The sequence below is a fragment of the Chelonia mydas genome, chromosome 14 (genome assembly GCF_015237465.2).
Source record: "Chelonia mydas isolate rCheMyd1 chromosome 14, rCheMyd1.pri.v2, whole genome shotgun sequence".
NCBI lineage: Eukaryota > Metazoa > Chordata > Testudines > Cheloniidae > Chelonia > Chelonia mydas.
Genome location: NC_051254.2, coordinates 13,656,048 through 13,678,911, shown reverse-complemented (window position 1 = coordinate 13,678,911; position 22,864 = coordinate 13,656,048). Strand labels below are relative to the sequence as shown.

The window sequence follows — 22,864 nt, the reverse complement described above, 5'->3', positions numbered from 1 at the left end:
GGGAAATCTCAGGACTGTTTACAGAGCTGCACGGCTTCTTGCTGGGAGCGTGGAATGCCCTCTTAAGCCACAGGCCATAAGGTCTCGGTACTATAGTAGAGGTGGGAGTGTTATTGCCTGCGGTCAGCACACTGCGCGCCTCCCTAACCCCCGGCACGCACACCGAATGCCAGAGATGGGCTCTCACCTTGTATTCATTTCTCTTCCTTTCCCGTCCCCTCATGCCATATAGGATTGTCCTCCTCCATACTTCAGCAGTAACCAGCGGCTGGTGGGACCCCAATCAGGAACACAGCAATTGGAGAGCTCTGCCGAGAATCCTGGGGTGCAGGTGAGGGTACGGTGTCTTCCCTGATGGGGTGGGTAAGAGTGCTTTGGGGAGAGAGCTGTTGTATTAATTTTGATGGAATAAATGGGCCCAGAGAATCAACAGTCTTAACGTGACACTGTTGCTGCCCCAACATTAAAGTTTTAAACAGCGTTCCGGGTGTGATATACAAAGAGCTCCGTCTGCTTAGTACCACGGCAAACACACCATTACAAATCTTTTTAACCCTTTATTAAAGATACAGAAAAGGAAAAATGGTGACAACATTTGCAATGTAAAGAACTAAGCGAGGCTTCCATTTTAACAACACCCCTTGTTCCCTTTCCCGTTAGCCACAGACAGCTTTTGGAAGGACCCCCTCCTATTTATGATAGCCTTTGAGGTGGTATGAACGATGATCATAACTGGAGCTGTTAAAGTCTGATCCCATTTTCCTGAAAGACACAAGATAAACACACACCAGAGGGGGGAGGAAAAACCTAACAAAGCTAGAAAAGGCAGTCATCCGGGTCCCTCTCACATCAGGACAGTTTTCAGGGTCCGGACAAGGCAGGCCCAATGGTGTAATGGTGGATCCTGGAGTCCCAGGAGAAGGTGAAGGTTGCAGCGTGATGGTAAAGCTCACTTCCTGTCCACCCATCCTCCAGCCAACAGTCGTCAGCAGACAGCTTCTGATTTCCCTCCCAAAGTCTTTGTCTTTTAAGGACCCCAAAAGGGAGTGATGGGCAGAATAGTCTATCCTCTCATTATTCAGCAATTAGGCCTAATTTCCAACACACCAATTTTGGCTCCTTGATTTCCAGTTCCACACCCTTCTTGTGTGCCAGGCATGATCTTAACACGGTCCTTGTAGGCCTTTTTGTTTGTACCAATTCAGCCTGTTTCCCTTTTGCACCTTTTCCCAGCAACTCTTATGGGTTATTGTGATATTTTATGCACTTTACTAACTTCTTACACTTGAATTTACAATTAGGGTAAATTCCTAGGCCCAGTTATTACAACCGGGCTGCAAAGAGATCATGTCATATAGTGGAAGATGCTTTGGGTATGGAGGCCGGGGGAATCTTGGGGTGCAGGGGAGGGTATTTGGGTGTGGGGCAATTCCTGGGTGTAGGATCTGGATAAAATCCCCTTAGACGTGGGTGCAGGATGCCAGAGAGAATTGTCCTATTACAAAAATGATTTGGGCATGAAGCTCCAGACAGAATCTCCTTGGTGTGGGTGCTGCAGGCCTGGGGTTGCAGTGAGAACTCTGGGGCACCATCATCATGGGGTGCTGGTGTGGGTGCGTTAGAAACAGGGCTCCCCAGACAGCTGTCTCTGTGGGGGTACTCTAAGCGTTGGCATCCTGAACAGAATTCCTGGGCTGAGGCATGCTGGGCCATGGAGTTCCCAGCAGACTAGGGGTGCTGACGGACTCAGACAGTCATATGACCTGTTTCCATGCTTGGCGGCATTGGGTATTTCTAGGGAGATGAACTATTCTGCGTTGGGCCCCCCAGCAGCTATCAGCTCCCTCCATGGGAGCAGCTGCGCTTGCCAAGCTACGAGAGCGTGCGGAAGAAGGATCGGCAGCGGGAGATCCATCAGCTGATTGCCGAGAGGTTTGGACTGTGGGTAGACCCCTCCCCGGAGGTGAGTGGAAGGCTGCTTCAGCTGCCAAAATCCTGCCTCCAACTGTCTAGAAGCACAGCAGCGGTGCCATCCTGTTTGCCTGTAGGCCTTCCCCCAGCACTCTGCCGTGCAGTAGCAGAGGACTCTGTTCTCTCTCTGAGGTTGCCTTTCTCTGATAGCATTTCTCTCTGGGAAAGGCACACCTGGGTTCCAGGAAATTCCCTGTGGTTACATTTCTACAGGTTAATGATTGATCCCTCCCAAGTGCATCTGCAGAGCACTAGGAGAGGGGACAGGGCTGCTGGTCTGAACCATCTGTTTGAAGATGGGAATGTGACTTCGGGATCTAACAGGATTCCAAGTCTTCCTTTCTCCCTCTCCTTATGCTGGCAGCCCTCCTCGCTGCTGCTACTGTTGAATGTCTTTTTCCCCTGCCTGGGCTTGTTCATAAGTTATTGGATTGTGAGGCTTTGCCTGTTGCTCACCTTCCAACCCTTAAGCCTCCCGCTCAGTAGACTAGTGAAAAGCAGGTGTTCTGTCTGAAGTGTCCACATCCAGGTGAGGTCAGCCCTGGGGCAGCACCCCAGGCGGGATAAGTCTGCTGTACCAAATGGCATCGGTTCAGTCTTGCCACACCCAGTGTTGACTGGGGCAGACTGGAAATCTGAGACTCTTATAATACAGTGGGATTCCTCTGCTGACTTCCTTCCTTTAAAGGTTGAGCCATTAAGACTGTCTCCAAAAAAGAATCAGTGCAGTTGACCCTATAACAACATTTAGCCCTGCCTCCCAAGGGCAGGTTTCATGCGCAGAGTGCGTTACATGCACTTACTAAACCTCCTAGCACCTTGTGAGGCAGAGAACCTGAGGCACAGAGAAGGTAAGGGCCTTGTCTCAGAGGGAGATGGGGGTAGAGCGGGAGTTCCGGCTCCTAGCTCTTTACCACGCACCTTGCCTCAGACTGATTTTCTGTGCAGAAGTGAGGATGTTTTAAACACTCAAGCCCAGATCCTCACAGATATTTAGGCTCCTAACGCCTCCTGATTTCAGCAGGAGCTAGGGGCCTAAATACCTTGGAGGATATGGGCCATAGATACCACAGTGAGGGGTGTTTGAAAACCTGAGTAGTCAGCTCTGGCTTATACTTATAAATATAAGCAACAGCTGGCATTTTCTGCCCAGAAATATATAGGTGGGGGAGGGGAATATGTAGTGGCTAATCTTATTTTAACAGGAAATTAATAGTTTCACAGGGAAGGTTTCCTGAGAAAAGGTTTTTAAGGGGAACGCTGACAGATCCCTGAACTTACCAGCAAACGCCATAGCTGGGGATGAGGAGACAGGCCGTAGGAGTGGGTGGGATGGGCTGTAATAGCTGCATTGGATTTCCACCATAACTCTCCTTAGAGACTGCAGTTGGCCTATAATCTCCTCCTGCACACTTATCTAGTTGGCAACGTGAAAAGTGCTGCTGTTCTACGAAGAGTTTAATGGATGGCCCAGAGTATTTAATTTCAGAGCTGTGGCAATGGTGTGAAAGAACTCACGTAAACCTGTTCTATAACATGGAGTAATCTTTGCCACTGTGTTTCTAATCAGTGTAATAATGGATTCCTCTTTCCTCTCAAATAGCTGCCACCTCCCTATGAGCAAGCCCTGAGGCATCCTCCAGCCCTCCCAGGAACTGGAGCAGGGTCAGAGTTACCAGATGGACACAGATTGCTGGACACATTCCAGGCTTCCATCAGCTACCAAACTCAAAGGAACACAGCTGTGTAGAACAGGAATCAACCCTGGAACACCTCTCCTTCCTTCTGTGGCAAGGACAGCAGGGCCTGTGATGTCTCTCCCTTCCGGAGGGGCAGAGTGGAACTTCATGCCTTCGTTCAGTCACACAAGCAGCTGAGAACCACTTGTGCAAATCACAGGCAAAGCAGTGGACATTTCCATCAACTCACTCCCCTACAAGAACGAAGGTGGAGTGAATACCAGGATCGATTTAGCAGCCATCTCTCTCCCAGAAACAGTGAACTAAACCTGAGGGGATTTCTGCTCTACCATTTTCACTCTAGTAACCTTATCTTAACCAAAGACCATGGAATAATCCTCAGCCATTTCTGTTGTATTTGAGGGGGCAGAGCAAAGGTGATGGTCCACTCAGCCAAGGACTGTCTCTGGAGCAAAGGCAGGGAGCTGTTTCACTGTAACATACACCTCTGTGAGGCTGCAGCAGCTACTGTCACACACTCAATTAAATCTCAGAAGCTAGGCCTCTCGTCCTCAAACGCTTTATCTTATCTACTTCTTATGTTAAAACATTTACCTTATCAGGTACCAGCGGGAATCCTGACCTGCAAGTGACAGAATGAATGTATTTGTACTAGAGCTGCTATCATCAAATCATAGCTCCATGCTCCACATTCCTCGGGGATTTAAAACCGCTACGTGGAGGAAGGCTTGTCAGTTCCGACAAGATAAAGGTTCACCAAGGGCTAGGACTCATGGAGCAACTTGCTGTACAATCCCAAAATGCTGTAAACAAAGGCAGAGAACAGCCGCATTTCAGAACAGCATGAGCTGTGTGCCACAGTGAGCAGCTGGGAAAGAGTTAATGTAACCACAGGGGACTTCACCCTGAAAGGTGCCAGGGTAGAACCATGCTGATGACAACCTAAGTTACTCAGTTCCCCTTCATAAACAAATGGCTATTTGAATTCTGGAAATCAGATCATCTAATTTCCCTAGTGCTGATGTAACTGCAACTCAGATGTTCAATTACTTTTTTGTATTTCAGGACAAGCTTTTAAAATGTTGTTTACAATGTTGTAGATAAAACACGGCCAGTCAGATCACAAGATGTCTGCTGTGTGACCGAGTGCTGCAGCCTGACAAGACTGAAGTTTTGTTGTTTGGATTACGCCTCTTTCACCCTTCAGCTGAAGCGTATGATGCTCTCACAGACTTCTTCGCCCAGTTGGGAGTTACACACTTTTTTTTGGGGGGGGGGGGGAGGTGGTTCCAAGAAGGGAAAGGAAAATTCTCTTCTGCAGTATGTGGAACCTAAACACAACACTATAGTGCCAGTGCCTGAGAACCAGGAAGTGAAAATAACTAGGGACAAAAATAAAACCAACCAGTTTAGGTTTAAGTCCAAGGTAAGTGAAAGTGCAAAATATAATTAGCATGAAGGACTCCCTAAAAAAATGATTTGACGTTTACTAAAGAGGCAGAAGGCAAGGATAAGGATTTTTTTTTTTAAAGGCCCACTATGCTAGAAATTATAGGAACAGAAGTTTAACACCTTCTACTACTAAAATCAAACATTTTCAAAGTCAGCTGGCCTTATTTTGTCACTGGTTCCCCTGCCCTTGCACAATGCTGCAACATGAGAATTAAACATGGGAGGGACTCAAAATCCAGACAAATTGCTTTGGAATGAAACTTTAGAAAGTCATGAAAATATTTCTGTTGACTGTAGGGTTTTATTTTTGGCCACAGTGTGGCAGTTTCCCTTTTGAATATGCTCATCATGGCAGGATTGGACATGGCCATAATTCTAAAACTATTTCATGATTAATTCAGAAAAACATTTTATTCTCATTCTCTGAAGCTGTCTTTTGGACAGGGAGCTCCTAGAGTTTCCTCTGCTACCTAGAGGACAGGAGTTTTACAACAAAACTTCTGGCAAAGATGCAGGCTTCACGCAGTACAACCAGAGCTCACCGTGTGAGCAGAGCTGGTTGTTTATGTCTCCCTAGACTTTCCCCTCAGATGATAACTGCAAACAGTGGAGACAGCTCCTTCTGGTACTTGTTCATGCCAATAAACTGCAGTGTTGGGAACCCAGTAACTCCTTGCATGCAGGTTTAGAACTGTTACCAATATGCTGCAAATTCTTTCATTAAGAAGAGGGGGAGAGACAACAAGGATTCAATACAGCCTCTGATCCCCACCACAATTTGCTACCGCCTATTAGAAACAATGCTTATAGTTAGCACATACCAAAAGGCATTGTTAGACTGACTCAGTAACTCCTGAGTAATGATCCTGATGCTGGAGCCTTCAGCAATCTTGAGCCTCAGTTTCCCCATGTCTCATGGGAATAGCTGCTTTCCTATTTCACACACGTTATGAGAATTCATGTTTGTAAATGTCTGAAGATGTGATCATCATCATCCCGGTTTTACCAATGAGGAAACTGGGGAAGAAGTTGAGGCCCAATGCTGCAGAGTGAGTTGGTGCCAAAGCTGGGATTAGAACTCAAGTTCCCAGTGTTGGACTGACTCCCTCCCCCGCCCCACAATTCCCTTTCCGGAATTCCCAGTGTACATCAGGTGCAGTTAGGACAGCAGCCGTTCCAAGGAATGCTGAAAATCAAAATGGCCGTACCTAGAACTGGATAATTCCTGTGCAGAAATTGCAGTATATCTGGCTGGATTGGAGCACAGCTGTCCAGAAGGGAAAGGCAGTTTTGCTGAGCCCTTTTTGTTTTACATTTATTCCACGAACACCCTCACGCTGTTAGAGAATCCCAGAACATTTATTGGATATATATTTCTACAAAAAACTTCAAGGTAGTCCGGGTTACCTTGTAACTCTCAAATTTACATCCAGTGAGTTCCAGGAGCAGGAAACTGGAGTCGCCAACAAGTCATTTCAGAGCTAGAGGAGTCCTCCAGACATCTTTTTGATTGAGTACCACATCTGTCAAGGTGATCAGTCATTACTGCATGAGGCAGCAGAGCCTCAAAGCATGGTGACTAGCTTGAAGCTCCCCACTTCTTCGGTGGGGACAACGTTGATGAACGTTTTGTAAAGCACCACTCCTTTTGGTAGACGACAGATCACTTCCCTGCTCTCTTGGCTGCGGGGTGGTGGCACATAGACCTCCTTGGTGAACCGCACAATCCCATCCTCCAGAGCATAGAGAGTCTTGTTACAACCCATCCCCACCTGGAAGAGATGAACAGTGTATTGTTAGAAAGGGAAGGCGGTGTTTAGGTCACTATGTATCATTTAACCAAGTGGACCAAGCCACTAGTCTGATGGCCTGGCTTCAGCAATGGCCAGTACCTGATGTTTCAAAGGAAGGCAATCCACACAACACACTTGGGGAACTGCAGACAATTCTGCACACTGTGGGGGTGGGGAGGATTATTCTAATCCTGAAGCATGAGAACTGATTCCCTTAACTTCATGTGCAAAACTTTCAATAGTAATAGTCAAAATTCTCCAGTTGTTTACTAAATCTGGCTCATGCACTGACATGGTTTTGAATGAACTGTAGAAAGCGTTTGGTAATGAAACAATGATTTCAGGATTCTATTGAATGCACCTTAGGAAACAGGGAAGAGCCTTGCTAGAGCTAAGCCTGGATTCTGCACTTCGCCGTGGAGAGCTATAATAGATGAAAAAGTAACTCACATGAGCCCCTGGATGCCAGCGTATCATCCGTTGGGTGGCTAATGTATTGCCTGCATGAACAAAGGAACCTGCAACAGAGAGATATGGATTCAGATTACAAAAGAAGCATCTCTATAGCCTGAGTGCTGGCAGAATGAGAACTGCTCAAGGGCTCACAAAGCCAGCATTGGTTGGGATGTTTCCTAAGGAGGAATTATCCCAAACTCTAAAAACATTTGAAGTAAGAACGCTCCTACCAGGGAATACAGGGCAGTTGATAAGCAGTGGCAAAAAGCAGTTTTAGCCTTTGAAAAGATTAGTTTGAGGGCACAAGGCATTTTCTGTTTGCTGCAGGCATTTTTTTTTTATTGCCTTTTACATCAGTTTTTTCCATCAGCAAACCCACCCTAATTGTTAGGCACTCAGTTACAGGCATCTGTACTTTGGCTTCTACTAAGCCTCATAATTCTCCTCTTTATCAATACTTGAAATGCCCAGCTTCTGAGCACAGTGTGAGGGGAAAGGGCACTTAACTTATCAGGTGCCCCCTACGGTGTTCCTCCTCCCAGATTCCCCAGAGACAAGTTAAATTAGAACCAAGGCATGTTTCTTACTGGTAATTTCAATTTCCTGCACGTAGGCAGATCTGGAAGCAAGCTTGTGTTACTCTAGCCTCCTGCTGGCTACTCTCACAATGGTGGTTATGTATGCAGTGTTGTTGTAGCCAATGGTGGTTAAACCTTCAGGTTTCTTTCTTTTGCAAAGAGTCACAAACAACCCCTCCCATCTGAACTCTGAAACACACAGCAGTTTCACATGTAACAGTCCCTGATAACCAGGCAACGGGAGGGCACGTTCCAGAGCGTATAAAGCAGCGGGACAGACCGACTGACCGACCTTCTGTTTTCTTATAGCCATAGCGTTTGCCGGGACTGTGGCCACCAAGATTTTTTGAGCTGCCCCCACTCTTCTTGGATGCACATCGCACCACAACCGCAGTCACCTGCGGGGCAGCCAGAACTGTATTCGAAGGAAGAAAAATAAAAAAAGTTTTAAAAAAGTAATATCTACAACAATGAATTCAAAATGGGCAAATATTTACATTTCCTTTTAAATAAGGACAAAAATTAATTCGAAGCTCAGTCGTGTCATTTCAAAACAAATGTTAAAGCCAAAGACAGAAAAAAAGCCCTTGGAATAAATGTATAACAACGATAATTCATATTTAACCCATTGTATCTCTCCTGCACACAACCAAGTCGCACTTCAGAAAGCATCCCGCTACCTAAATGGAGTAGCAGAACTCTAAGTAGTGCATCTAAATGCAAACATTCTGCTATTAGTTGTGGCCATGCTCTTTAAATCCTGAGCTACAGAAACAGTTACAGAAAACAGTCAGTGTAGCCAACTGATACGAGCACAGCACTGAAATTCAGGACACTTGGAGTTTATCTTCCACTAACTCACTCAGTGAACTTGAGAAAAGTCACAAATATTGTATGCCCCAGTTTTCCCATCTGTGAAATGGGTATTAATACTTAATCTCAAATTGTGAGGTTTAGTTAGTGTCTGTAAAAATGCACAGTTTCATGATCAAGACCCCGATACAGGACAGTATTTAATTGCTGTCCTGAATCGGGATAAATTTAAGCACATGCCCTAGTAGCCAAGGCCTGGGTTTAAAAAATAAAGTTGTTACAGTAAGTGATTCATCTTTCTCCTTCTTGGAACATGTCGCCTTTTCACATCACAAAGTTCTTCCATTAAAAACCAAATACACAAAATCCATTGTCAATAAATACAATTCAAATGTTTAAAATCAAGGAAGTCTGACCCTTTTGTGAATTCTACTTCATAAGAAGTGTCCTGGATATAATTAGTTCTTTTTCATACAATCAACAACCAGTTTCCCTTTACTCTAAATCCTTCTATTCAGATGTCTAAGTAGTGTGTTACTAAACTGTGGTTGCCACAAGTGTCTCATTTCCTTATTCAAAAATAGCAATAGCACATTATAACACATACTTTGCAAATCACAAAGATTGGGGGGGGGGGGGGAGAGGATGTCTTTATAAAGCACAATGTATTACATTTGTTTAGAATACATTATGTAAAAGAAAGGGGCTGTAACTTAGAGAAATAGCAGCGGAATGGGGAAAGAAAATAATGGGATTATAGAGCTCCTGGCAGAGTATTTTTACTAGATTGGGATTAAATTTAATCCTTATCTAAGAAACTAACTACCTTTGTTTGATCTCCAATGTAATTATTTTATATTTTAAATCATACTGTGCACTGGTACAGCATCTCATGTGAGGACATCAAAGCACTTTACAAATATCAGTTAAAACCACATCACATCAAGTGTAGTAGGAAAGTATTTACATTTTAGAGACCAACCAGTTTATTTGAGCATGAGCTTTCGTGAGCTACGATGAAGTGAGCTGTAGCTCACGAAAGCTCATGCTCAAATAAACTGGTTAGTCTCTAAGGTGCCACAAGTACTCCTTTTCTTTTTACGAATACAGACTAACACGGCTGTTACTCTGAAACCTATTTACATTTTATAGATGGGTAAACTAAGACACAAAGCTTAAGGGATTTGCTCAAACTCACTATGAACTGGTGACAGAATTCAGAAGTTTTGAGCCCCTCCTGGAGAATGCCCTGTCAGCAGCTCTCTGTTTTTTATTAGGAGAGGATTTTAAGCTTGAGCACCACTGCTGACTGTAAATGCAGCAGCAGAGCACAGAGAGTGGCAGTCTCACAAATGAGCAGATCCCCAAGTTATTTAGGTTTAGTTTGCTTCATTTTGGTCAAAACCAGCCTCTTAAACTCCATGTGAAACCCAAACAGCAGTCAGTGCACATCACAGACACACAGAAAATGAAACTACAAGTCATTAGTCTGACATCCAGTCATCTCATTTGCCCCAGGCTTGGTCTGCCCTGATAGTAACAGCAGCGAAGGTACCATGGCCTCTTATGAAAAATTCTGAGACTCAACCACGTGATGTGGTGGTTGGAAATGTGTGTGAAATCTCCTGGGTGAAACAATGCCAGGCCCCCTACTTCAAAAAAATTTCCAGTCCAATACACCATCTCCTTCCTCCAAGTCCCTGTTTTCTTCCACTTCAGCCCAGCGCCTATCAACCCAGTACAGTTCCCTTTCCATAATATTTGACGGACTCTCCCCTAGGTGGTTTCTCTACCAGGCAGCTGTTCCTTAAACTGCAATAGAGATGGGTGTCCTATTGCCTCTGGCTATAAGATGGTGAGTTGAAAGTTTACAGGGGGCTTATATTCTTTTTGCTGTGGTGGGGGGGGGAGGAGGGGGAATGGGGCCCTGCAGTGAAATTGGTTTTAGAGGCCTGCTCAAAAATGTTAAGATCAGCCTCCAGCCAAAGGCCAAGCTGGTTGCTTCATACTAAAGCAGTTATTGCACCACTGAGCCCCCAGCCCCCTAAATGCTGTGGTCCCTGCTACAAAAGGAACTTCCCTCCTGTGTCCACCAGCCAGTGGACATGAGGGACACATTATACAATCCCCTGTTGGCCACTCCAGCAGCGCAAAAGAGGCGGTGGTGACGTTCATGCTGCTGCTCTATCAAAAGGAAGCCCTGCAGCTGCTGCAACCCTACGGTCCCTACCTCCTCAGATCCAGCTTTGAATCTGAACAGGGAGCTCACATTTGAGAGGGAGACTAGCAGCCATTCCCTGATCCAGTCTTCCTATAATCAAAGCTTCCTAACCCCAGCTGACCAACTCCTCCACCTGACTTGCCCCACATGTTAAGCAGGGCAGACCATCCATTTAAAGAACCAATGGCCCCATCTGACCTCCTAGCCCACAACCAGTTTCAAAGAGAAATGGAGATTAGGAAGTGGGCATGCTGTGGATGGCAGGGAGGGAAAGGGGCAACACACTTTTTTAAACGAGAACTCGGATTTTCCTTTTGGGGCACAAAGGCTGCTATGTTAAAGGGCCCACCTGAACCCATTCCAATTCATCAGTTAACAGTAAAAAAAATAAACCTGACCTGGTGCAGAAGGATTCCCTACTACACACTATTCAAGAGGCCAATGAGTGTAAAACCAAAGTAACTCCACTGAAGTCAATATGCAACCAGGTAACATGTAACATATACCTACTTCCTCCCATGTCAGATCTTATATACGTTGGGCCAGCTCTACTCTCAGGTAGACAGATGTAAGAACCAGAGTAACTTCAGTGACTTCACTAGTTCTAATGATGTCACTGGCAGCAGAACTAGCCCAACCTATAACTGGCATGGGCAGATGTGCATGGCATATAGATTTTAATGTCCCATACCTGGCAGAACGGTATACTTTTATTAGTCCTATTAGCTCATCAGACTACTCTAACTTCTGATGCTCTGCTAGGAATCAGGGCATGATACAGAACTCTAGACAGAGTGCTCAATGGGCAAAAAAGGGGTAACTAAAGAGGGAGGGAAGGAAGGGGGGCAATGGCTGTTAATAATACCTAGCTCTTTTATAGTGCTTTTTATCCACTGACCTCAAAGTGCTTTACAAAGGTATCTGGCACCTATGGGCACATGTACAACCTTGTCGCTAGATCACAGCAGGTACCCAGTCCACAACTACCTCTCTGTGCCACCCTTCCTGAGAGCATCCACGTTTTCGACTTTCATTGGCCCCAACATCACTTCTGAAGCCTAGGCAGCCTCCCGTTAGGCTGTAACCACTACACACCTGTGACACAAAGAGATGGCGCCACAACAGCCCCCCTGCCCCCTCCTGGCACTACGAGCCCACAGGCTAGTCAGCGGGCTCGCGGGCTCACGGCCTTCCACGCACACAAGTGCGGCGGGCGCACCCGGGGAAAGGGCGATTTCCTACCCCCGCCCGGGCTGCACTTAGATCAGGGTGGGCGAGGCCCACCCAGCCCCCTGAGTCCCCGCCGCTGCCTCGCCCCAGGCGGACTCCGCCTCTAACCAAGGCCAAGCCCTGCCCCAGCCCCGTCTCCCCCAGGTCTCTCCTCCCGGGTGCGGACGCGCTCCCCGCCGACTCACGCAGCCTGTTCACCGCCACCAAGCCCCGCAGCCGCCCCAGCTCCGCCATCCTCCTGCACCACCACTTCCGCTTCCGGGGGAGCGGCTTCCGCTTCCGGCGCAAGATTTCCGGTCAAAGACGGAGAGAAGGCGGAGGCGGCCGGTTTCAATGTGAGGGCGGGGCCACAGCAAAGGCCGCGGCCAAGGCTCGGACGCCTGGGTTCTCTCCGCGGGGGTGGGGGGTCTGTGCGCGGGGGGAGACGGCGGCACGGACCCTCCCCAGGGCGCCTCAGCGGGCGGGTGGCTCCCTTGGCCATCGCCTCTCCGCGGACTGGGCCCCCCCCAGCCCGCGCGTCCCCCCCCAGCCCGCCTCGGGGGTATCCTGCGCTCACGGGGAACCCGCCCTGGCGGCTCGTGCCGGGGGGAGAGGCCCCTCCTGGCCGTAAATTGGCTTATTGCTCTGGGTCTTGAAGCCCGAGATCTAATCGCACCTCTCTGCGGAATTAGGTTGTGACTGGTCAGGAAGTTACCCAGCCCCTTCAGGGTCCCCGCCACAGCCCGGGGACTGTCTGGAGCCGGCTCCTCATTGCTCTGCTTCCCGTTCCTAGATGCTGCGTGCTGCTCGTTAGAAGGCACTGACTGACCACGATGTCCTTGCAGTCGGATGAGGGCGACGTCGAGGAGCTGCCAAACTTCACTTTCCTAAAGCAACAGTCTCCTGCGGTAAAAAGCAGCAGCCGCCGCCGCCGCCGCTGGCAGCCTCCCTCAGAGGAGAGAGTTGTGGTGGTCTGCAGCTCTGACTCTGAGGAGTCCTCTCCTCCTTCCCCGGAGTTGGAAAAGTTCCCTGGCAGCCAGGATTCTGACCGAGCCAGCTCTTGTAAGGATGTGATTGCAAGGCTAAGCAGCGAGAGTGAGGAGGAAGAGGAGATAATCCCCTTGTCTGAAAGGCTAAGGGGGAAATTGGTGAACAACAAGTCCTCCAAAACTAGTATTTTGCTTTCTGAGGCCCAGCAACTGAGTAGCTGTGATGCAGTGTGTAAAGCTAGGGGTACTGTGCTCCATCAGAACTATGAACAAGAGGTTACTGACTGCAGAGAGCAGTTGCTGCCAAAGGCTTCTGACACCCAGACAAGAACACCTGTCTCATCCTGGGAAGTGTCAGATAGTGACCAAGATGATGCCATACAGGATTCCAAGAGGATACCTTTGCACCAGCCTCTAGTTTGTCTGTCAGACTCTCCAGCCCGGAGTAGCAGGTCTCTGGTGGCAGAGGCAAGTTCAGAAATGTCCCCTCCTCAGAAGAAGTCAAAACGCAGCCAGGAGGAGAGAGAGAGGGCTCGTCAGGCTGTGTTGCAGAAGAGGAGAGAGCGGGAAGTGCAGAAGGGGCAGCGGGAGCAGGAGCGAGAGAGGAAAAAGGCACTTGCCAATATGCTGAAGGCCCAGCGACCAGAAGAGTGCCTGAAATACATAACAGTGGTGCTGGATCCAGGTACCATTCCTTACCTTTTCTTTCAGCCTTGAATTAAGTGACAGCCCTCATTGTGGACCCCTGACCTTTGCACCCATCTCAGTTCTCTTACAGGTAGAAGGTGGTGGGCAAGTCCTCAGTGCTTTGCAGTCCATGAACTGTGGCTGTGTGATTGAGAGTCAGGCTGTTCCCTGTAGCATCACCTGGAGGAGGAGGAGGGCTAGGTCATCTCAGGTAGGGGACCACAATGTCTGAAGTTTACACCTTTTTCTTCCTCTGTCCTTAGCACCTGGGGTTGTGTTGCCTGGTGATCTGCAGTTACTGGTGGTAGCCTTGTGTCTGTCTGTCTGAGCTACTCAGAGAATCTTAAAATGAGACTGACTTATTTTTGGTCTTTCCCCGGCATGCAAAACTTCATTTCCCACTTGTTCTCACTAGCTCTTCTTCTCCATACTATCAGGTATCAGGAGATAGCCGTGTTAGTCTGTATCCACAAAAATAACAAGGATACAGTAACAATAACAATAAGGGGGCACCTTAAAGACAGATTTATTTGAGCATAAGCTTTCGTGGGTAAAAAACCCCACTTCTGGTTTTTACCCACGAAAGCTTATGCTCAAATAAATCTGTTAGTCTTTAAGGTGTCACCGGACTCCTTGTTCTTTCTCCATACTGTGTAACTAAAAACTCCAAGACTTACCTTTGCCATCTCATCTCTTTTCCAGTCCCAGTAACTCTGGCTACTTTCTTCTCAATCTTCCTCTGAGCCACCTTTATCATTTCTGAAGGAAGATTTAGATTTCCCCTTTGTTTCCTCTGTTTGGAGTGCCGCAGAATTCTGCTCCCAGATGTACCTGTCTTTGTTAGTGATTTCAGAGACATGGAATAAACCTGGACCATAAGCCTTGGTTGCCAGGGCAGAAATCTTGGAATGTTATCTTTCATCTGAACTCTTTCTGTTTTGCCTCTCCCTTGAGACAGTGCCAGTCCTTGTCTTGGCCTTACTCCTCTGAAATGCTTAACTGCACCTTTATTCCCATTCTGGACTATTTTAAATCCCTCTCTTATGGTCTTCTTAAATCTCAGCTATGCTCTAGCCAGACTACTTTTCCTCCCAGAAGTGGAGGAAACATTACATCTCCATGCTACCTTTGCGGACTTCTTATCCATCTTTGAATTCAATTTCAAATTCCTTTGCTGGTATTCAGACGTATCCATAGACATTCTCTCCACAGTACTTCTGACCTTGTGCCCATCTACTTCCCCAATCACTCACTCCTCTCTCTTGTTCTCATCCCTCTCCAGAAGGGTAGCTGTTGTTCACTTTGCTCTGGAACTTGTTCCCCTCACTCCAGGCCACTCTCCCACTTCCCCTTGTTGAATCTTTCCTACTAGTGATTCTCTGTAACGCAGATTGATACGATCTATTAATCCTATATAAACACAATGAATTGTCCATGTCCTCAAACCCTTCTTTCTGCTGAGCTCTCTTAATGTTCTCCACTTTGGTGTCACGTTTCTCTGCTCTCTACAGCCACACTGGTCTCTTGCTGTTCCCAGCCTTTTGCATGCTCTTGCTCTCAGATTACTAATAAACTGATGCCGCATGTGCAGTATAAAACTCATCAGCAGTCTGAGTAACTCTGCCCTTCTGCCTCCTTTCAGTGACGGTGGCAATGAGCAGGAGCATCAACTTAAGGGAGATGGGTCATTAACAAGCTCTCAGACTGAAATGTTTCATCTGTGGCTAAAACGCTGGATATACGTGAAGCTAGGATCAGAATAGGATCGCTTTCATAAATACCTTGAATTCAGTACGTGTTCAACTCTGGGCAGGTTGAAGAAGGCAGCTGGATAGAAGAACCCAATATCCTGGTTCTGCTTCGCCTGGAGGATTTTGTATCCATGATCTACAGCTACAGGCAGGTGAGGCTGCTCGTGGTTTCTTTGTGCTGTCCAAACGTGCCTTGCTCAAACAGTTGGGTTACCCATTTCTCTCTTTACAGCGGTTTGTTTTGGAGTCTTAAGGCAAATAATAATTTTCCTGTTTTAAAACAATATGAATGTCCAATGTTGTCAAGCCTTCCAAACTGGCGAAATGGAACCTCCCGCTCTCCCTCGCCTGCCCCATTGCTGCTGTATTGGAAGAAGGCCTTGGGAGTGCAGACATTTCTCTGCATGTTGAGGGGTTTGACTTAACTGCAGCACTGGAACCTGAGACTCCAGTTCTGCAAGTGGATCGGCATGTGCAAACCCTTACATCTGCACAGTTCCAGTTGCAGAATTTGGGCCTGAGGTTGCTCTTTGCTAGTGTTGTCCTGGACTGTATGGTTCAAAGGGGGTTTAAATGCTATTTTCTGGCTCTCGTTGCAGGAAGTCCAGGGTGACACAGAAGGACCGAAAGAGACTTTACGGAGCTTCGTAGCTTGTGTCATGGAGAGAGCTCCTAGGAAAACTCTAGCGCTGGCTGTAGTTGAACTAGAAAAATATTTCCGGTTAGAATTCTTCCTTCAGAGATTTCTATGCTGTTTCTTGCAGGATAAGTGCTGGCAATGGTCACAGCTAGAATGCCATAGGTGTTCTGCATCATTACTTGTATTTCCTACTGGCGTAGGCTGAAACATAAAAAACAGGCGGAAGAGCCCCTGTAACCAGAGTTCCTTCACTGTTTTATACAGCGTCTCGTACTGGGGACAGCTGGTAACTGTGAGCTCCCCAGCAGCCTGTACTCTTGCACCATTCCTACAGTGCCTTCTGCTGGCACTGGAGCAGATGCGGACTCCTGGGCTATTCTTTCTCTTCTCAGATCTCACAAAGTTCAGTCCCGGAAGAAGCTGCGGCAGGCAGCACTGAATGGAAGCCAAGTAGAAGGACAAAGGAAACGGAAAAAACGGAAGGAAAAGGGGGATTCTGGCCCAGAGCTGTCCAGGGTGGAAGTGGAAGAAGTGGGTAAACTTGGAGCATTGTTCTCCTTTCCTGGCTCTCTCGATGATTTAGCATTTTACCTGAGTAGACCCACTCTGTGGTGAGGGGAATTCAACATTCTTTAATACATGAGTTTGTGGGTAGAACCTTTCAGCCTCAACTCTCTACCATAGGCAAAGAGGAACTGACCTGAACATATCTAATAGAAACAGGATAGGCCCAGGGATTCTGATGTTAGGGAGATCAGGTACTTGGTTTTTTGTCTCTTTTGGCTGTGTTGTGTCTAAGCGCATTCTCTCACACTCTCCTTGCTGCTAGGGAGGCAGCCTGAATGAGATGGAGACTTTCATCTGTGATTAGTTGCTAGAGGACCCTAATGCTGCACGTGCACCAGGGTGTCTCCTCCATGTCAATTCCAGATGTCATTCCCTTTTTGTAGATCTCTGATGTAACACCCATCATTCTTCACAGCCCAGTGGATAACCCTAACCAGAGTGTGTGCAGTAGGTGACAGTGAACACTGGATGGGGTAAATGGTGCAAAACGGGCCTGTCCATGGAGATGTTAATCTGCTGAACTGAAATTGCAATAAATTGGCATGCAGCACGTTTTTCTAAAGAGCAACTCGAGAGGCAATGGATAGAACATCCCAAACTGTATCTTTTAATGCTTCAAACTAGCCATTCCTAAGTGGGCGAGCTGGCTGACTGGTGGCAGCCTCCTTGTTCTACAGCAGGTTGCAATAAGGGACTGGGGCAGTGTCCCAAAAACACCTTGCCACCTCTGATGCTAAGTGCTATGAAGGCCCCTGTCGCGCCACAATCTTGTATGTGTTGTTTGGTTTCTTGATCAAGTGTGGCTGTTTTCGGAGGCTTGTTGGGTTCGTGTCCCCTCTCAAAACATCCCCTAAATGTTTGACCTAGGCAAAAAGGGTAGGGATTTGACTTCAGGCTGGTGTGTGCTGAGGGAGAGGGGGATGAGTCACCTCACTCACTTTTGGGCCCTATCATGTCTACAGGCATTGGTGGATCTACAGCTTCACACAGGAGTCCAGGTTCGAATCCTTGAGAGTTGGAAGGAACTTGGAGACTTTGCCAGTATGTTCACCAAAGCTGTAGCTGAAGCACCATTCAAGTGAGTGAGCACATGGGCTTTATTTTATAAGCTAACTTGCTTTTGGAGATATTCTCAGGAGAGGCCTCATTTCCATAAGTATTGGAGGGGAATATACAGCCTTACTTCAGTGCTACACAGTATAGTACATTCTTCACTGCAAAAAAGAGGGTGTGTTCTTAACTCAAGTTAGCTAACTTAGGTTCAACTAGCAGTGAAGACACAATGGCTCCGCTTTAACTTGGGAAAGCAGCATGAGTTAAAGCCTGTAGGGCAGCCTGGGGTTGAACTTGAGTTGCTAACCTGAGTTAAAAGCTGAGTTGCAGTGTCTTTGTTGCTACTTTAACCTGAGTTAAGAATACACTTTTTTCGCAGTGAGGAGACATCCTCAAAGACCAGGCAGTACTGAGCAGCCACTGATGAGGTGCCTTAAAACCAACAATGTTAGTGCCTCTTGCATTGAAACAGGTGGTGCATTGGGCTACAGCCCCTAGAGCTTCTTTCTCCTCGTCAGTGTTGGAGTCTGATTTGAGAGAGGGTGTCAAGCAAAGATCTTCTTTTCAATCTGTGTTTGGAGGTGGAAAGGGGATATAAAGAAGGAGGGCTGTGCCCTCTAGCTGGATTCAATCACTACCGCACCAGCTTTTATGCTTCACCTGAAAATATTTGTGATTTGAGAGATGTCACTGGGGCAGAATCCCCGTTTAGTAGATGATCATAAGACTCACTGTTGTAATTATGCTCTCACAGGCCATTCCCCAGCAGTGTAAAGTTGAACCCCATACTAGCACACTCATCACAACAGCTTCACTGTCTGTCTCACAATAACATCCGTGAAAACACACACACCTTTAAAACGCTTTTATATGCTGCTTATAACATCTCTTCGACAGCTTGCGTTCTGTTTCCCCAGATTGCATGTGCATTGGTTTGTTGCAGCGTTGCCCATAGTGCTGGGCCATTAGTATCAAGAATAAAAAGCACACGTTATTTGGGCCAGCGTCTGCCCTACACCCAGTTCCTTTTGTGCTGCCGAAAGGGGGCCTGAGGCTGCTCTTGCTAAGAGGAATCCCTGGGTAGCACAAAGCCAGTATAGCTGCCTCTGTGCCCTTTGTTATAGCCAGCCTGCTTCTAATGTGCCACACTCTCTGGTTATTTTCCACCTAAATAAAAGGATCTTGCTAACACTTGTATGGAAGGTAAGTCAGGTTTTGCTCATCTACCTTGATACTATTGATCTCTCTAATTCTCTGCTGGATATGAGGCTTCCCTGCTCTGTGGCCATTGTTTCTCTCACCAGTTATCATCTGTTGAGAGATGCAAAAGATAAGTTTTGTGATTGTTTTGTTCACCTTCCCTTCTGTGCCCTCTGCAGGCAAGAGCGAGAGAAGACCGGCTTTTCCTTCTACCTGGAGAGTGAGTGGTGTAGGGGAGTGAAGGTGGACCGCTCCGGGAAGGGACTCTCGCAGGTTTGGAAGAGGCAGATCCAACAGTTCAACCGGGTCAGTCTGGAGATGGCCAGCGCCATTGTAGCCGCATACCCTTCTCCTCTGCTTCTGGATCAGGTAAGGGTGATCTACGGTTTTTGATACAATTGTGCACACACAGCTACTAATGCAAAGAATGTTACTTGTGTTAAATAACTTCACAGAGATTAATTCTGAGATATTGATCCCATGTCAGCTCAGAATACTTCCTTTGAAACACCCAGTCCCCTCGTGGCAAAAACTTTATACTTCCATAGCGCCTTTCATTAGTGGCTCTCAAAACACTTCCAAAGGTGGCCCTTATCCCCATTTTACAGAAGAGAAAAGTGAGGCACAGATTGTAACCCAGCCCCAGCACTCCAGTGAGTTAGTGACAGAGCCAGGAATAAAACTCCAGTCTCCTACTTCCTCTGCTCTAAGCATTAGATTGCATGTGAGGGAGATGCTGACAACAAGAAGGGGAGCTGTTTTTATAGGACACCAGAGTAATCTGTGGAAAAACTGGGACTGCTTGATAGGGTCTTTTCCTGTTCACTCCTCCTCTTCGCCCCTCCCCCCCCCCCCCCAAAAAAATATTTGAAATAGTTAGTGGTAGTTCATAAGGAACCTTCCCTTGTGCTTCTGGGAGGAGGTATCTTGAGCCTGAATGTTTCAGACGTGAGGCACGTCTGTGTATGAAAATTAATCTGGAATAAAGCAGGGTGTGAATTTAAAGCAGACTGACTATTCCTGATTAATCAACGTGTGGATGCTTTGATCCACTTCTAAAGTGGATTAAACTAATTTGGAATAAGAGCATCTGCACTTGAATGCAAGTGATGGAAGAAATGACTTCTCTGCATCTATTGGCTTTGGCAGAAGGTCACAGACTGGCATTCAGAGCAGAATGAAGCTATTGAGAGGAGATCTGTCTTACTGAAGTTCATACCCTCACTTGCTTGAATAAGTGTTCCCCTTGCAGAGAGGGAAAATGAATCTCCAGTCCTGCATAAGTAAAGCAGCGCTGGCTGTTCTAGATGTATCCAGGCTGCACATTTCTTTCTGTTGCAGTTGTTCATGGCACAGTCCTTAACAGTGCACATAGTCTGTATGTATTGAATTCCTGCTGACAGTGGATGCTGCCTCTTGGCTACCACGTGAGGTCTGGTGGGACAACTGATGAAAGGAGTGTAAAACATGAAAGGCTGAAGCAGTGAAGGAGCCCTTCCCCTCTGTCCTTTTGAGGACAAAGGAACGTGACAATGGATGAAATCACCATTCCTTTGTACTGTTTTTAGGCCTATTGTAGATGCCTTTCAGAGCGGGAGCAACAGAACATGCTCGCTGACATACCTGTGCGCCGTGGCAATGGTGTAACTGCCACATCGCGGCGGATTGGACCAGAACTCTCCAAACGGATTTACCTGCAGATGACCTCACACCATCCTGATCTCTCTTTGGATGTCACTGGCTAGCCCAAGAGAACATGGATTTTACTGGTTGCCTGGTTAAACATATTCATCTCCCTTCTAGGAAGAAAAGTGTATTAACTAATAAATGGAATCATGGGTCTTGCTTGTAAAGACTTGAAATCTCCTGTTTCTGAAGCCTGCAATGGAGAACACCTGCCCTGTGGCACAAAGATGCCTGAAATGCTCTACAGGTGGTGTTTTCAGAAGGCACTGCAACGTTTTCCTTAGCCAAGGTGCTGTGCTACTGCCCTCAAGTGCAGTAGTGGTAGATTCTTTCTGTCTGTGATAAATTGTATTTTCTGTCCTGGGAATAAATTTTCTCTACTCTTCGAAGTAGAAGGTTTGCTCTAGGACCTATTAGGATTGCTGTACAGGGCCAGCTCTCCTCTACATGAGCCAAGCTTTTTCCAGTATCATTCTTCAAAGAAATCAGCTGCTACTATTTGTCCTTTCCCCCACCCATGAGTTTTAAAAAACAAAACCTAACACTAGTACTGGAGGGACATTGGCTCTTTGATAGCTGTCTAATAACACTTGCTTGGAAACAGCACAACCCTGTAGTCTATTAGAGTGAGAGAATTTTCATCTCTGGTGCAGAAAAGAAGAATCCCACCCCCTCCCACCTCCACCCTTGAAAGATGTTTTGTACCACACTCAGGAACAAAGTTTAGAGCTGCACTGACTCAAAGGGTCCAGCTTGATCTTCGGGGCCCTGAAGTCTGATTTATGGATTAGTGAATGAGCGGGGCTCTAACAGGCTTTATTTGCAGCAAGAGATGCTTTAAGCTAGGGAGCATCTGCCTTTAGGTATGTGCACCTAACTTCCCCTGAAGCCATCAGCACTCAAATGCATGTGTGAGGGCAGCTGAGGTCTTTCAGTATTTATGTAACAAAGCAATTATTGAAATGAGTACTAAGAGTCAAATGCTATGCAATGCATATAACTTACTGAACTAGTTTCAGAGTAACAGCCGTGTTAGTCTGTATTCGCAAAAAGAAAAGGAGTACTTGTGGCACCTTAGAGCCTAACCAATTTATTTGAGCATAAGCTTTCGTGAGCTACAGCTCACTTCATCGGATGCATACTGTGGAAACTGCAGAAGACGTTATATACACAGAGACCATGAAACAATACCTCCTCCCACCCCACTCTCCTGCTGGTAATAGCTTATCTAAAGTGATCACTCTCCTTACAATGTGTATGATGATCAAGTTGGGCCATTTCCAGCACAAATCCAGGTTTTCTCACCACCCCCCGCCCCGTCCCTCCAAAAACCACACACACAAACTCACTCTCCTGCTGGTAATAGCTTATCCAAAGTGACCACTCTCCTTACAATGTGTATGAAAATCAAGGTGGGCCATTTCCAGCACAAATCCAGGTTTTCTCACCCCTTCCCCCGCCCCCAAAAACACACACACACACACACACATTCACTCTCCTGCTGGTAATAGCTTATCCAAAGTGACCACTCTCCCTACAATGTGCATGATAATCAAGGTGGGCCATTTCCAGCACAAATCCAGGTTTTCTCACCCCCCCCCCCCCAAACTCACTCTCCTGCTGGTAGCCTATTTCCCCTTGTTTTTTCCTACCCCCCCCCCCCCCCCCCCCCCCCCGACGTTCTGGTTAAACTTGGATTTATGCTGGAAATGGCCCACCTTGATTATCATACACATTGTAAGGAGAGGGTCACTTTGGATAAGCTATTACCAGCAGGAGAGTGAATTTGTGTATGTGGTTTTTGGAGGGGTGGGGCAGGGGGTGGGTGTGAGAAAACCTGGATTTGTGCTGGAAATGGCCCAACTTGATTATCATACACATTGTAAGGAGAGTGATCACTTTAGATAAGCTATTACCAGCAGGAGAGTGGGGTGGGAGGAGGTATTGTCTCATGGTCTCTGTGTATATAATGTCTTCTGCAGTTTCCACAATATGCATCCAGTGGAGTGAGCTGTAGCTCACGAAAGCTTATGCTCAAATAAATTGGTTAGTCTCTAAGGTGCCACAAGTACTCCTTTTCTTTTTACTGAACTAGTGA

General features: G+C 46.8%; 2 protein-coding genes across 15 annotated transcripts; one reads left to right on the top strand and one right to left on the bottom strand.

The window, feature by feature from the left end:
- Positions 1-544: 544 nt before the first annotated feature.
- Positions 545-12,549, bottom strand: MRPL27 (mitochondrial ribosomal protein L27). Of its 5 annotated transcripts, none has more exons than XR_006285934.1 (6): positions 12,400-12,549; positions 8,243-8,365; positions 7,367-7,434; positions 6,531-6,895; positions 4,266-4,474; positions 545-3,904 (listed from the first exon to the last, which is right to left on the bottom strand). XR_006285934.1 is itself a non-coding variant. In XM_037913379.2 (4 exons), exons 1-4 carry the CDS (start codon positions 12,446-12,448, stop codon positions 6,689-6,691), a joined length of 447 nt encoding a protein of 148 aa, XP_037769307.1. In that variant the 5' UTR covers positions 12,449-12,549; the 3' UTR covers positions 6,464-6,688. The 5 variants fall into 5 exon arrangements, 1 of the variants encoding a protein (XP_037769307.1); XR_006285937.1 differs by having other exon boundaries at positions 4,266-4,293; XR_006285936.1 differs by having other exon boundaries at positions 545-4,293.
- Positions 12,430-21,151, top strand: EME1 (essential meiotic structure-specific endonuclease 1). 10 transcript variants are annotated; one of them, XM_043528970.1, is made up of 9 exons: positions 12,430-12,549; positions 12,987-13,867; positions 13,950-14,080; positions 15,683-15,772; positions 16,220-16,341; positions 16,653-16,791; positions 17,790-17,905; positions 19,260-19,449; positions 20,422-21,151. In XM_043528970.1, exons 2-9 carry the CDS (start codon positions 13,027-13,029, stop codon positions 20,467-20,469), a joined length of 1,677 nt encoding a protein of 558 aa, XP_043384905.1. In that variant the 5' UTR covers positions 12,430-12,549; positions 12,987-13,026; the 3' UTR covers positions 20,470-21,151. The 10 variants fall into 10 exon arrangements, with proteins under 10 accessions (XP_043384905.1, XP_037769305.1, XP_043384900.1 ...); XM_037913377.2 differs by having other exon boundaries at positions 12,431-12,549; positions 20,649-21,151; XM_043528965.1 differs by having other exon boundaries at positions 12,431-12,549; positions 15,680-15,772; positions 20,649-21,151.
- Positions 21,152-22,864: the final 1,713 nt, after the last annotated feature.

Coding starts and splice junctions, on each gene's coding strand:
- MRPL27 (XM_037913379.2), bottom strand. CDS start 12,448: ATGGCGGAGCTGGGGCGGCTGCGGGGCTTGGTGGCGGTGAACAGGCTG. Junction 7,435..8,242: donor TGGCTATAAGAAAACAGAAG/GTCGGTCAGTCG, acceptor TCTCTGTTGCAG/GTTCCTTTGTTCATGCAGGC. Junction 6,896..7,366: donor GCTGGCATCCAGGGGCTCAT/GTGAGTTACTTT, acceptor CATCTCTTCCAG/GTGGGGATGGGTTGTAACAA.
- EME1 (XM_043528965.1), top strand. CDS start 13,027: ATGTCCTTGCAGTCGGATGAGGGCGACGTCGAGGAGCTGCCAAACTTC. Junction 13,868..13,949: donor AACAGTGGTGCTGGATCCAG/GTACCATTCCTT, acceptor CACCCATCTCAG/TTCTCTTACAGGTAGAAGGT. Junction 19,450..20,648: donor CTCCTCTGCTTCTGGATCAG/GTAAGGGTGATC, acceptor TACTGTTTTTAG/GCCTATTGTAGATGCCTTTC.